Here is a 13,728-nt window from a genome sequence, read left to right on the forward strand (position 1 = left end):
AAAGCTATAAAATTTGAAAGAATGGTCAAAACATAAAGCTGAAGGTCATAAGGTGGAGATCATTAGACAAGCTTCCTGATACTTTTTATGAAAATTGTCTATGAATATTGGTTTTAAAGTTATATAAACTTTAACAGTGATTAAAAACTGATTCTTTCGTGAAATCATGGAAATTTCAACCAGCCATAACTTCTAAACTAATCGAACGATTTAACCCATCTTCGAACTCAACCGTGATAATCGCCCATAGAATAAATGTCGAAATTCCATTAAGATCTGATATGAATTGTAGACGCAATCGTGATGACAAAACTGCGTTATATCCTATATATATACATACATGTATACATTTCTTAACGAATGGTATTTTTGAACCCTAGTCAGCTAATTATAATAGGTTGCGACAAAATTCCTTGAAAAATCGACCACGAGGCCAAATACAAAAGTTAGATTTTAGAAAAATCTACCTAATAATTATGCGCGTCGGGAGAGGCGTATTCAGGTACTACTACTTACTGACGAACAGGACTTACACACACACTGTGACGGGGTGACTTAGCATTCGACTGCCAGGTCAGTCAAATTAAATTTCGCGCCTCATTATCTTACGCACCAGCCATTGCGACGACCAAATTTTAATTGCTTCGCGCAACGGTGGGGGTAAAGGCCCAACGCACCCCGTCGTCAAACTCATTTTCAAAAGAAGAATCGTAACCTGGAAGCCGAGCTGAGCAGTCGCTCAATCTGCAGTACTGATTGTTCTCTGAATCTAACTGTGAAAAGTTTAATTGTCAGGCAGATGCCTTTAGTTAAGTCTGTTTCTTGTGAAGTTTTCTTTTGGTCTTCGTTTTCCCGTCCAGTTTTGTCCAAGGAGGATCAGGAACATGGCTCAATACCTGGGACAAGTTGATGTAAGTTCCTTGGCATAGAGGTTAAATTTATTTTACAACGAAATTTGTCAAACACGGAAGGGAAAATTTCCTAAATAACTTTATCGTCTTTTATCAACTTCATTTATATATATATATATATATATATATATCTGATTGATTTTATTTGATTTGTTTAATCGCTGTGCATGCAGAACTTTTACTCATCGTCAGTACTTTCCTCGTTACTGTACAAATAATCCTAATTAAGTTTAACGCCGTCATTAATAATTATAAATATTAATTCTTGATAAGAAAATAAAATAAAAATTTGAGTTTCGGTATCGCGGGTATCCGAGTAAAAAATCATCAGGCACCCGACGAAAGAGTGTCGCGCATGCGCAGTAGAATTCTGTTAAGCTTCTGTAGCTAAATTTATAAAATATTTTCCAAAGATTTCTAACTTCAATTATTCATGTTAAATAAAGAAACAATTAATTGTAATAAAATAATTATAATTATGTTTATATTTATTTTTTAATTATATCAACCAATTTTTCCTATCCTAACCTGTCATTTTCCGTGCCTGCATTCATGTTTGATACTGTGTCACTCATAATATTTTTCATAATATCTACTCGGAATTCCGACTTTCAATGCTGAAGGCCCGGCGAAAGAAGTTTATTACAGATTGATGATGTGACAATATTTAAATTACGAAATACAATCGCGATAAATTTTGATTACTTATAAATAGAAGATACACAATAGAAACAGTTAACTTGATTCAAGAAAAATATTGTTGATTCAAGAAATTTTTGTTGATTGATTCGGAAAATCAAAATGAACTTTGTACTTTACGCAAACAATTATCTTGAAATTTTTATCTTGAATGAAATTTTTTTTTCTCACGTCAACATATTTTTTACGCTAAAATCAAAAATTTTGACTTGTTTCCATAGTTTCTACTATTTAAAGTAAGAGATATTTGTTTTGAAGCAAGATGCATCATTTTTTTATAGCAATATTGCATTTTTTGTTTAAAGAAAATAAAATTTTTCGGAACAAGTAAAATATTTTTCACGCAAGTATTTGTGGATGCTCCGATCAAGAAAATAAAAGTTGCTTAAGTCAACAGAAAAAATTTTTTGAGAGGAAAGATAGATATAGAGAAGGGGAAAGTCACTGGTGCTAGGCAGCAGCAGTGGGAGTAGTTCGGTGCTCACCACGAATCTAAAAAAAAGAATTGACACGTCAGCCTTTCGGAGAGAAAATAATTTTTTAACTGAGAAAATTTATCGTTTCTATCACAAAAGCAAACTTTTGGAACAAGAAATTTTTTTTCTTGACCCAAGCAACTTTTATTTTCACTTAAGCAGTTTATTTTTTGGAGCAAGAGAATTTTTTTCTTGGGCCAAGAAATTTTTTCTTAGTCCAAGAGGTTTTTTTTTTTTTAATCAAGACTTTTATTTAGCGGGGCAAGAGATTTTTTTTCTTGTGGCAAGATCAAGTTTCTTGGCCTAAATAAACTTTTTTTCCTTCAAAACGTTGATTTTTTTGGAGTGAAATGACTTATTTTCTTTGACCAAAATTTTTTTTCCTTAAACCAAGATATTTTCAATTTCACTGCAAATTTTTTTTGGGGCAAGAGACTTTACTGTCTTGAACCAAAAAAAAAAAACTTTTTGAATCAAGTGTTTCATTTTTATTCAATCAAGAAAAAAAAATTCGGAGGATAATATTTTTCTTGAATCGAGTTAACTGTTTTTTCTGTGTACTAGTTAATCGGAAATTTTAAATATAATTGAGAAGTCTGAAATTTATGATAAACAATTTACATTTGGGGCATTCCATGCCAACTCATCCTACTAATGGATTTTGTATCTCCGATTTCGCTGAAATTGGGGCACTTTTTTGTACCCGTAGGAAAAAGTTTTTATGAATTTTTCAAATTTATTTATCCAGCCAATCGGGAGTTATGAATTTTTCACGATTTCGAGGATTTTTTCTTTAAATAGCCATAACTTAATGGAAAATTATGCGATTTGGATCTTTTTTTTATAATTCGTGTTTTTTGATGAATTTTCTAAAAAATTTATGCAAAAAATTATTCATAATAAATTTGCTTGTTTTTTTTTATTTTAAGCTTAAAACAGCGATTTTAAAATTGTTTGTATCCTTCGATTTTTTTTTTCAAACTTTCAAAAGTGTTACTCCCCAAGACACAAACTTCGAGCCTACCCCGACAGCATTCAAGTTGGAATGACTGCTTTACGATGCCTTTTTGAAGGAGTCATCAAGAAGTCTTATGATGACTTCTTAAAAGTGTCATTTTTAATAACTCTTAATTAAGAGTTCTTGAAGACTCCATAAATAAGACGTCAGTTTTTTGACGTCCAAATGTATTCTTTTTTTACTTTAATTTATGAAGTAAAAATTAGGAGCTCCTTAAAGACGCCATGGTAAATTCATAATGAAGTCTTATTTACGATGTCAGAAAAAAGAATTCTTTGAGAACTCTTTTGAAAGATGTCTTACTGAGTTCGCAAGGTGGCTCATTCGACACTCTGCGAACTTCTTAAAGACTTCTTTAAGATGTTGATGAGACGTCAAAATCATGAATAGGAATTCATTCAGAACTCATCAAGACGTCATTTTGCTATCTGGGTAGTCTCGTAATGGGATAATGATGTATTATATTTTTTTTAAATGTAAAATTAATGATTTTTTTTTACTATTTATGTATTATTGGCGATTTCCTACTGAAATTTTAATACAAAGAATAATAACTGATATCATCCTAATGTGCAAATTGTGTAAATTAGTTAGTTTTTTTTTTTAGTTTATAGCAATAGAAATGTGTTTTTCATTCAATTCTTATTTATTTTTTTTTTTTTTTGGCTAGTTGGAACACTAGAATAATATTAGTTATTATTTTTAATATCAAAATTTCGGAAAAAAATCAAAAAAACCTTGTAAAAGTTATGAATAAAATTAAGACTACATAAAAAAAAAGAATATTGGCGTAAGAAACTTTTTTTGCCGCAAAAATATTTTTTGCAATTTTGAATGAAAACGAAAATTTTTTTGTTTCAAGAACAAAATTTTTTTAAATTTAGTCATCTTGGCATAAGATTCTTTTTTTTATTCAACCGATATAATATATGTTTCTTGAAGTAAGAAATATTTTCTTAAAGTGAGAAAAAAAAATATTTTGCCCTGATATATAATCAATTGTCCGAAAAGTAAAATATACTTTCTTGAAGAATAACTTATTTTGAATCGACATGATTTGTGACTCGAGTCAAAAATTAAAAGTACTCGACTCAATGACAAAAAATATCTTGACTTAAGTATTTGTTGTGTTGCGGCAAGTAAGCGTAGACGTTTGAACCAACAGCAACTGCGCTCACGGCTCAACGCAAAAATTCTCTTGGGAAAGCTAACTGCACTATACTAAAGTAGCGGTAGTGTAGTCGGTGTAGATACTACATTATACAGTGTGCTAAGTAGATATGGGTAAAGTGAACGAACGTTCAGAAAATAGTCGGGTTCAATATTTTTATAATATTAGTCGAAGAAAATGTTCTCGGATTAAAAAAACCCAATTACTCAGCCCAAGAATAAAAAAATAAAGGCAAAAATTATCTTGGGCCAAGTCAACCTTTTTTTCTGTGTAGAAATTTAAGTTTTGACTTTAACTGTTTATTATCATAATGTATGGTATTTCTTTTGATATCATCTCAAAAAATCGCCAATGATACATATATAGTAAAAAAAAAAAAAACAAAAAAAAAAAAAATAACTAATTTGAGAATTGAAAAAAAAATATAACCTATCATTATCCCGTCACGAGACTAGGCTTAAAATTCGAGTTTTGGAGAGTAATATTTTTGAAAATTAAAAAAAAAATCAAAGGATACAAACACTCTTAAAATCGCTGTTTTAAGTTTAAAATAAAAAAAAAACAATCAAATTCATAATGAATAATTATTTGTATAAATTTTTTAGAATATTCATCATAAATCACGAATTGAAGAAAAAAGATCCAAATCGGAAAATTTTCCATTAAGTTATGGCTATTTAAAAAGAAAATCCCCAAAATCTTGAAAAATTCATGTCTCCTGATTGGCTGGATGAAAAAATTTGAAAAATTCATAAAAATCTTTTTCTAAGGGTACAAAAAAGTGTCCCAATTTATACGAAATCGGAGATGCAAAATCCATTGGTAAAATGAGTTGGCATGGAATGCCGGTAAAAATGTCGGTAAAATTTACGATGTCGACATCGTAATCATGCACTGAAAGAAAAAAAACTGTATTCAAGTATCTGCGTGTTTGTTTCCCCCCGAGAACATTATTTTCTTAAAATGAATATACAAATTCTTAAATCCGAAAAATATTACTCGTTTCCAGTATATTTTTATTATGATTAAACAAATATTTACTCGGGAGAATACAAGCACGCAGATACTTGAATACAGGGTTTTTTTTTCAGTGTGGACTATACTTTTGATTACCGTTAATTTTCAGATATCCTATACATTTCAAAATTCACTGTGTAGGTCACATTTTCTTACTATTGAACATCGTAGCTTTAAAAAGACTTTTTGATTTGAAAGTCATTTAAAAAATTTTAATGTTAATATTATAAAAAAAATAAAAATAAAAAATTGCAATCTTGAAACTATATTTATTTCTATACTTGACTTTCAATTTACTTTTGAACAAAATAAATATAACAATGCTACCTCTGTTAAACTACGATGTAAGTTATAAAAATTACAATGTTACATCGAAATTTTTAAATAGTAACTGTGTTCACCGTAAGAAGCGTTCTCGTGACTCATGACTTATATCATTTTTTATATCGTTTATATGAATCTCAACACTCTATATACTTTGGAGTCTTCCTGTGCTCGAGTGATCCAAGGCGTCAGTTTATTCACGATCTAAAGATTCCATTTTCAAATCCAACTTCAGTTAGAGCGATTATTATTTTATACTCTTATTTAAAACTTCCATTACATTGAATTCTGAATTTTTACGATATAAACATCGTAAATTTAACTGGAATTTTCTTTCCATGTATGAAGTGAACCTTAGCAGGATAAAATCAAAAGTGCTTTTATCCTGCTTTATTGAATTCAAGATTTAAGCATACGTTACAGTTTATTACGGCATTAGTCTAAAATTAGCTGGTTTTGACCGAATAAGTAAGCATTGAAAGTTCGAATTTAGAGCAGATGTTATAAGAAAAAAAATTTATTATTATTTCTTTTTTATTGGAAAGCAATAACGTAAAGTAGACCAACTTGAATAAATAATTGATAAAAATAATCAATTCAAGCTAAATAAATAAAATGACTAGCAATAAAAGCTAAATGAAGGGACGAAAATAAATAATCGAAAATTAAATAATGAATCAGGTTGATTGTAGATGCTATAGAATTAAAAGATTATATCTAATATCAAGAGGGTACTCATTTCTTGTGATATGCATTGTAACAAAGTTAAAACATGGTTGTTTTGTGTTCATCTTTTCCATCCCTACATTTTTCCATTGAGTGGAAATAAAATTAAATTAAAATTTATAGAGAAAAAAATATTTTCAATCGTACTAACGAACGAACGTTATTGTACTTTTTCCAGCTACTTTTTTGAATAATTTTTTTTTTTTGACATTAGTCCGTTGATATGAATTTTACGATAAGGTCACAGTCGACGGAAAAACGTCCTTGTCTCATTCCCCATATTTCACGTTCCCTCGCAGCACCTACTTTTTTAGAACAAAAAACCTGAATCGATGAACGACAGCCGGTGCTCTGAGTTTTAGAAATCCCGAAGGGTTTCTCCTCCTCCCACTCTTAACAAACTGTTACAGCTCAAATCGATTATCGAAAACGAGATAAGTTGACGAAGGAACTTGTTACGCATACCACCAAATATCGACACCACCAAAATTCACATTTTTTTATGATAACACAAAAAAATAAACATAACCTAGAGTTTGTTGTGAAAAATCGATACTCCTCGGCGGGTATTACATTGAATGCCGCGCAATCGTGCGAAGACTGCCAAGAATTTACTTTCGATGTTCCGAAGAAAAAAAAGAAATATCTTGATAAATAATAAAAAAAAAAAAAATAACAAAATAACTTGTTTTTTATGAAAATATTTTAGTAATTGTTCAACAACTTGTTTAACATATTTTTCGTTTTTTTTTTTTTTTCGTTCCGATTTTATCAAAATGAGAAACAACGTACTATAAATGTAAATTATCTTGATTAAAGATATACCATTCACAAGATTATTAATAGTTCTATTGAGAATAATAGCAACTTTGAATTGACAAATAATGAAATATAAAAATAAGATTTATATTTATAAAATATTATTAAAAAACTCTAATAACAAATTCGAATTTTAATAATACTTCAGTTAAATAAAAACAAGATTGAAATAATAATAAATGCTAAAGCTTTTGGTTCAAGTAATGTCCATCAATGTTTACAACTAATTATGAATTATTGGTTACCACATGAAAATATGTTTTTTAATACTCATAAAGTATTATTACATGGAATGGTTTGTCTTTTTAAAGTAAACTCCGGAAGTAAGAAAAGGATGTATAACATTCACATTTCAATTCGTACACACCGTCGAGTATTTTTATAGTTCCCGGTAACGCGCAGACTGTACCTGCTGGCCATACACTATTATCATTGAGATTGAATTCATGCAATAGAGCAAAATGAATGTTAAGAAAAATTAAATTTGAAAATAATAATGTGTAACTACTTTAAAAGAATAAGTTATTCATTTTTATTCAATGAAATTGATCATTTTGAATTGAACATTTGTTTATTTTTATAAAACAAATTAAAAAATAAATATAAAAAATTATATATATAGACAGTAATCGAAAACTCAGCTCCCTAAATTTAAAAATAGATATCATCCCTTTTGATCCAAGTTTAAAAAGCTCACCGGTAAAACGCCTATACTATGAATAAGTGATACAGATAAAATGAAAGTCTTACGAAGCGTTAAGAACGAACAATTTAGTCAGCATGAAAAAAGAGTAGTATAATAGACGTTATCTTAAAACACTACCCGTTTTAGGTATAAGAAAAAAAAACTTGCATCGTATTTAAATTTTTTTCCTTAATATATTCTGCTTACCAGTATTTTTATTGGTAATTCAAACGAAGAATGTGCTTCGTACTTTACTTTTCCATTAGCTTCATTGGCATTAAGAAATGTTTTAATAAATAACTTCACGTATTACTTATCGACAATAAAGTCCATATATACTACTTTAGTATATTATTTATGTATTAATTATTAAACTCATGGTTAATTGAAATTATTATGATTTGAATTAATAATTAATTTTAATTATTATAAGTTTTTTTTTAATTATTTTAATAATTCATCATCACGATTATTATCAGTCAATAATTTTTTATATGTTTATTATAAACTACCCCGTTAAATGACACTTTAGAGGCCAAAACGCGATAAGGAGCAAAACGCCAAAGATAAACGTACTCTCGAGACGATAGTCGCGACGATACTGCGCCCTATTGAACGGCCTTGCGCAAATATACCAACTCCCCACCCCATCACAAAATATAGTGATAGAGCATTTTCTCCCCCTCTTTTTTATTCTTGCTTGGTTTAACCCTCCATACGCTCACGTTATAACCCTACCGAGTAACTTTACCCTTCTCATATACCTTTTGGATTTTATCAAGACAACTCTTACACGAGTGTTAATCCGTTCGCGTGAATGATATTCCATAAGTAATTTTTTTATTCTTGAATGAATATCTATATGTAAAAATATATTTATGTATATCTATGTATTTGTTTTATAAATGAGAAGAGAGAAAGATGGATGAGTACACACATGGCTGATGGTTAGAACGCACCCATGGAAGCATATGCACTAAAATCTTTTGTTAATTTTAATTGTGGAAATTGCAAAACCGAACAAAGTGGATAATTAACATTGTTACTTGATACATTTCAATGAGTTGTAAAAAAAAGAATGTTTAAAAATAAAATTAAAAATAAACGATGACAGAGATGGGGTTAATGGCTCTTTAGGTGCACGCAAGTCGGTCCTTGATTGACATTAGTCACGAGTATGCTTTACTTAACTTCGTCTTTTAAGTTCTATACTAGTTGTTATAGTTTTTTACTTTAAATTTCTCTGCATGTGCTTATACACATAAAGATAAAACACTTCGGTAAATCAAAGATTGGAGGATTCTCAAGGTAGTTTAGATAGTAAACTTTAAAACCTGTGCAAATGTTTTAACGCTGGATTATATAGAAATTATATCTCTGGATTTAAAGATTAAGATATTAAGCTGACTTGACATTTTATCCATATTTTTTAACTTCCCGCTAAAAAAATTGTAAATTTTCAAAAAATCGGGAAGCTATTGTTTTCACCCGGATTTTCAAAAATCGAGTTTTCATCAGATGTCGACGTTCTAAGATCCTAGGAAGCTATTCTGACTATTTTCAGAATGATATCCGAGTGTCTGTATGTGTGTGTGTATGTGTGTAAACTCTTTGTAACTTTTTAACTATTGAGCCGATTTGGATGGTTAAAGTAGCAATTGAAAGAGTTAAGTGTTAGGCAGCTGAAATGGAAGGTAGATTTTTCAATTAATCGATATAAAAAGTTAGATTTATACGTACATATCTTGTGATACATGTTAGTGTACAGTCGTGATATGAAATTAGGCTCGTTTTCTAAGAGTGAGGATAAAAAAGGACAACGATTATTTTCAATAGAGAACTTCAGATAGTTGATTTCACATAACATTATGTAGGTAATGTACCAAACTAACCTTCACATAAATAAAGTATAGAAAATTTAATTCGTTCGAGATGAAACCCGAATCGAAATTTAAATCGAAGATTGAATGTACTAGACGTTAAAAACGAAAATTCAACTTTTGAAGACGTAAATGGCCGTGAAAACGTAGTAAGGATGTAGTTGACGTATGAAAACGTATTAAAGACGTAGTTGACGTACGAAAACGTAAATAAGATTTGCGTAATCGTAAATCGTAAATACAATTTTTCAAAACGTTAAATAAAAAAATTAAACCGTATCGAAAACAATTTATGTCAAAAAAAAAAGATATGTCTAGTAGCCAGGAAACCACAAACTCTACTGACAGTTAGTTTCTTGGGCTCCTTTGGGTCTTACAGACTGCCTAGCAGCTTGAGACACAAAAATAATAATTCTCAGCATCTTTTAAAAAATATTTTGGTGCCTTGCAAGAAAAAATTCTACTGACCGCTACTTTTTCAAGCTCCCTCGGATCTTACAGACTACTTAGCAGCTTGACAGACAAAAATAATAATTCTCAGCATCTTTAAAAAAATATTTTGGGGCCCTGCAAAAAAAAAACTCTTCTGACAGCTACTTTTTTGGGCTCCTTTGGGTCTTACAGACTACCTAGCAGCTCTAAGAGAAAAATTAAAATTTTCAGCATCTTTAAAAAATCTGTATGGAGCATCTTACAAGTATTTTCATTTGAAAAATTCGATTTCCTCTGCATTATTAAATTTAGGATAGTGTTTAGAAGCTAGAGGGCATATCACAGTTGTTATCTGAAATAGTTGTTGTTCTTATTATTTATTAATAACTCCCAGTCTCATAGTTTTTTTCATTTATCTTCATTTCTACTTTTTTCTGTCTATCTGAAATAGTAAATTATTTGGTGTGTCAACTTTATGCATGTCTTTTACTTCGATCTTACTCCATTTTCTTTTCCTTCTTCTTCCTCTTCTTCTCCACGTGAGTCTTCTTCTTCGCCTGAGTCATCTTCCTCTTCTTTTTCTCCTGATTCTTCTTCTGAGTCTACTTCTTCTTCTTCTTTTTCTTTTTTTTTGCCTTCTGAAGTTTCTATTTCTTCATCATCCACAATTATTCTGCGAGTTTGTTCGATTTCTAAAAAAAGTTACTAGTAGTTTTTTTTTTATCTTAAATCAGTTAGTATATTTATTAGGTCACCTTTTTCTGCCGTATTGTCGGTCTTCTTCCTTTTTTTTCGTTCAGGTTCATAGTCAGATCTAGGTTGATTAGAGCAATGGTCGTTTATACATTTGGCAAATTTAACCTGTATAATTGATGAATCTTTTTCTTTCGCCCAGCCTAAGCATACAAATCAACCTATTTTCCTATTATTCCTGGTTTATTAATTTGTTTGATTATGTCATTGTTATTTAGTTGAATTATATTATATTATATTATGTATTCATTCGTGTATTTTAGCAGTCAGTGATCCATATAACGTAGTCAAATGATTATAATTACCATATAGTCCTTTGTATAAACGATTATGGATGCCTGGACGTTTCTTCGAATTTTTTCCTTTTGCTGAGAAATTCACTAAATTTTCACCGTACACTTCATCTAGCGTTTTAGTTACTATTTTCCGCCAATTCTCTTCAGCCTCATTTTTGATAACTGCTATGTTTCGTTTCGCCATATAAAAACCTGATCTTTGTGTTATTTCTGTCTGAAATTTTTATTTGTTATGAGTTTTTAACTTCCCGCTAAGAAAATTATAAATTTTCAAAAATTTGGGAAATTATTGGTTTTCCCCCGATTTTCGAAAATCGATTTTTCATCAGATATTGACGTTTTGAGGTCTTAGGAAGCTATTCTGACTATTTTCAGAAGGATGTCCGAATGTCTGTATTAGGGTGTTTCAAAAAATAACTAAATTTTTTTTTCTTCTTTTTGGAACCAGGTTCAAAAGTTTGATTTAGATATAAATATATGTTTTCTAGTTATTACTATTTTTAAACCAAGCTCTTAAAAAAAGGAGTGTTCTGATCGGTTTCAGAAGCTTGTCATTAAAATGGAAATAACTAGAAACCAATGCGGAATTTCACAAAACTTTATGGAAGGTAATTTGTAAGGAATAAAATTATCTACGAAAAAGATTCTTTGACATTTTGTGATAAGTCTGATAGTTTCGCCAGAAAAGTAAAAAGATCTCAAAATTTACTATAAATTTGACTTCAAGCTCCAATAACTTTTGGAAATTGGTCTGCAGATTTTACCTACGTCACATTGTTAGCTAGTTATATAAATCAGAAGACGCCAAAAAATTTTTTTCCATGTTATTCTTATCGAAAATAGAAAAGTGCGATGCGGAGCTACTTAATGTTAATATTAAGAACTCTAATTTTCACAGGCGTATTTTTATATCTAAATCAAACTTTTGAACCTTCTCATACAGGAAGCCCCAGAATTGAACGACGGGGCCATGTCTGGGACATTATTGGGAAGCCCATCTTGGCAAACCTTTACTGTCCCATGCCCGGGCCATAACTGGGTAATTAGTCTTGGTCATCCCAATGATTACCCAGGCTTGGGCCAAGACTGAATAACCTAGCTCTGGCCAACCCTAAAGTCACCCTAACTTGGGCCAAGTTTGCGTAACCTAACCTCGGCCGTTGGATGGTAACCCTACCATGGGCCAAGACTGGATAACTTAGCCTTGGCCAAGCCTAGAGTCACCTTAACTTAGGCCAAGTTTGCGTAACCTAACCATGGCCGTTGAATGATAACCCTAGCATGGACCAAGCCTGAATGACCTAGCCTTGGCCGTTGAGTGGTAAACCTAACACGAAATTAGACTGAAAAACCCATACAGGAGCTGCCAGTGTTGAACAAAGGGGCTTTCTTTGGCTCAGCACTGGGGAACCTAGCTTTGACACGTCTATATTGGCCCATGCTTGGGTCAAGAAAGGTTACTCAATCCTAGCCATTCCAATCATTAGCCGAGTCTGGGTCAGGACTGGGTTCTTCATTTTGGCCATTCAGTGATGACTCAGGCTTGGGCCAAGGTAGGATTATCCAAGTTCGGGTATACTTATAGGTACCCATCCTTTGACCAGAGTTAGCTAATCCAACTTTTTTATTAATTATTCAATCAACTTATTATTATGGTTTTTTAAATTAATAAATTAATTTTGAATTAAAATAAGTTTTAATGAATAAATATTTGAACATTCCGATTAAAATTATTTACAACTAATAATTAATACATTTTTTAGTTTGTTATTATTTGCAATCAACAACTGTAATTTTATAATTTTACTTATAAAAATTAATTTAATTAAAAAATAAGTTATGAATTTTTATAATAAATGTTATTTTAAAAAATGGTGGTAGAGTAAGATAATTAAGCAGGGTTCTTGAAAAATAATCAATCAAATTTAACAAATTTTATTTTAAAAAATTATGTAATTATAATATAAATAATACGAAATCATTTTTTTTTCTTAATCGAAAATATTAGTTAAATTACTCTTTATATTTCATAAAACAGAGTGGTTGTAGTAAAATGAATGAGTAGAACATATAAAAGTTTCAATTGAACGTTAGTAGGTTCGTCCAGTAGCCAACGTTCAAACCCAGCAATCAGAAGGACGGCAGTTCACGCCCAGAGTCCAGCAGAATTTTCACCGAGTTTTTTTCACGTCATTTACTTCACTTAAATAGTTTAAACGTTAATGATCAGTAACTCTAGTACTTTAATAAAAATAAAATTTTTTGTTTAATTAAATTTATTTGTTTTTTCGATGCATGGGCCAGGCTTGGCAAGCAAGCATAGGTTAGGGCTGGCAACGAGGCTTGGCACGCTGTTATCGATTGCCGTCTCAACCATCTCAATCAAATTATTCGTTGAAGAGATATCGATCGAGAAAGAAATAGTGAAAAACGGTTTTCTTCAATTATCTTTGAAGCGACTCATCTGATCAATTCCCGAAATTAATCAACTCCAGAACTCGATAAAACGCGTCGATTCCAC

The 13,728-nt window shown here is 30.5% G+C and overlaps 1 protein-coding gene and 1 long non-coding RNA gene across 2 annotated transcripts in view; both read right to left on the reverse strand.

Annotated features, from left to right (window-relative positions):
* Positions 1-8,423, reverse strand: part of LOC128668376 (uncharacterized) — an 88,667-nt gene extending 80,244 nt beyond the window's left edge. The window contains exon 1 of the long non-coding RNA XR_008404109.1: positions 8,054-8,423. This is a non-coding gene — a long non-coding RNA (uncharacterized LOC128668376). The remainder of the gene's footprint in view (positions 1-8,053) is intronic.
* Positions 8,424-10,644: 2,221 nt separating this feature from the next.
* LOC103568641 (glutamic acid-rich protein-like) lies at positions 10,645-11,391 on the reverse strand. The gene is made up of 3 exons (XM_008545581.1): positions 11,217-11,391; positions 10,914-11,054; positions 10,645-10,850 (listed from the first exon to the last, which is right to left on the reverse strand). Exons 1-3 carry the CDS (start codon positions 11,389-11,391, stop codon positions 10,645-10,647), a joined length of 522 nt encoding a protein of 173 aa, XP_008543803.1.
* Between the last annotated feature and the right edge of the window lie 2,337 nt (positions 11,392-13,728).

Source organism: Microplitis demolitor, chromosome 8 (assembly GCF_026212275.2).
Source record: "Microplitis demolitor isolate Queensland-Clemson2020A chromosome 8, iyMicDemo2.1a, whole genome shotgun sequence".
Taxonomy (NCBI): Eukaryota; Metazoa; Arthropoda; class Insecta; order Hymenoptera; family Braconidae; genus Microplitis; species Microplitis demolitor.

Coding starts and splice junctions, on each gene's coding strand:
- LOC103568641 (XM_008545581.1), bottom strand. CDS start 11,391: ATGGCGAAACGAAACATAGCAGTTATCAAAAATGAGGCTGAAGAGAAT. Junction 11,055..11,216: donor TTTATACAAAGGACTATATG/GTAATTATAATC, acceptor TTGTATGCTTAG/GCTGGGCGAAAGAAAAAGAT. Junction 10,851..10,913: donor CGACAATACGGCAGAAAAAG/GTGACCTAATAA, acceptor AACTTTTTTTAG/AAATCGAACAAACTCGCAGA.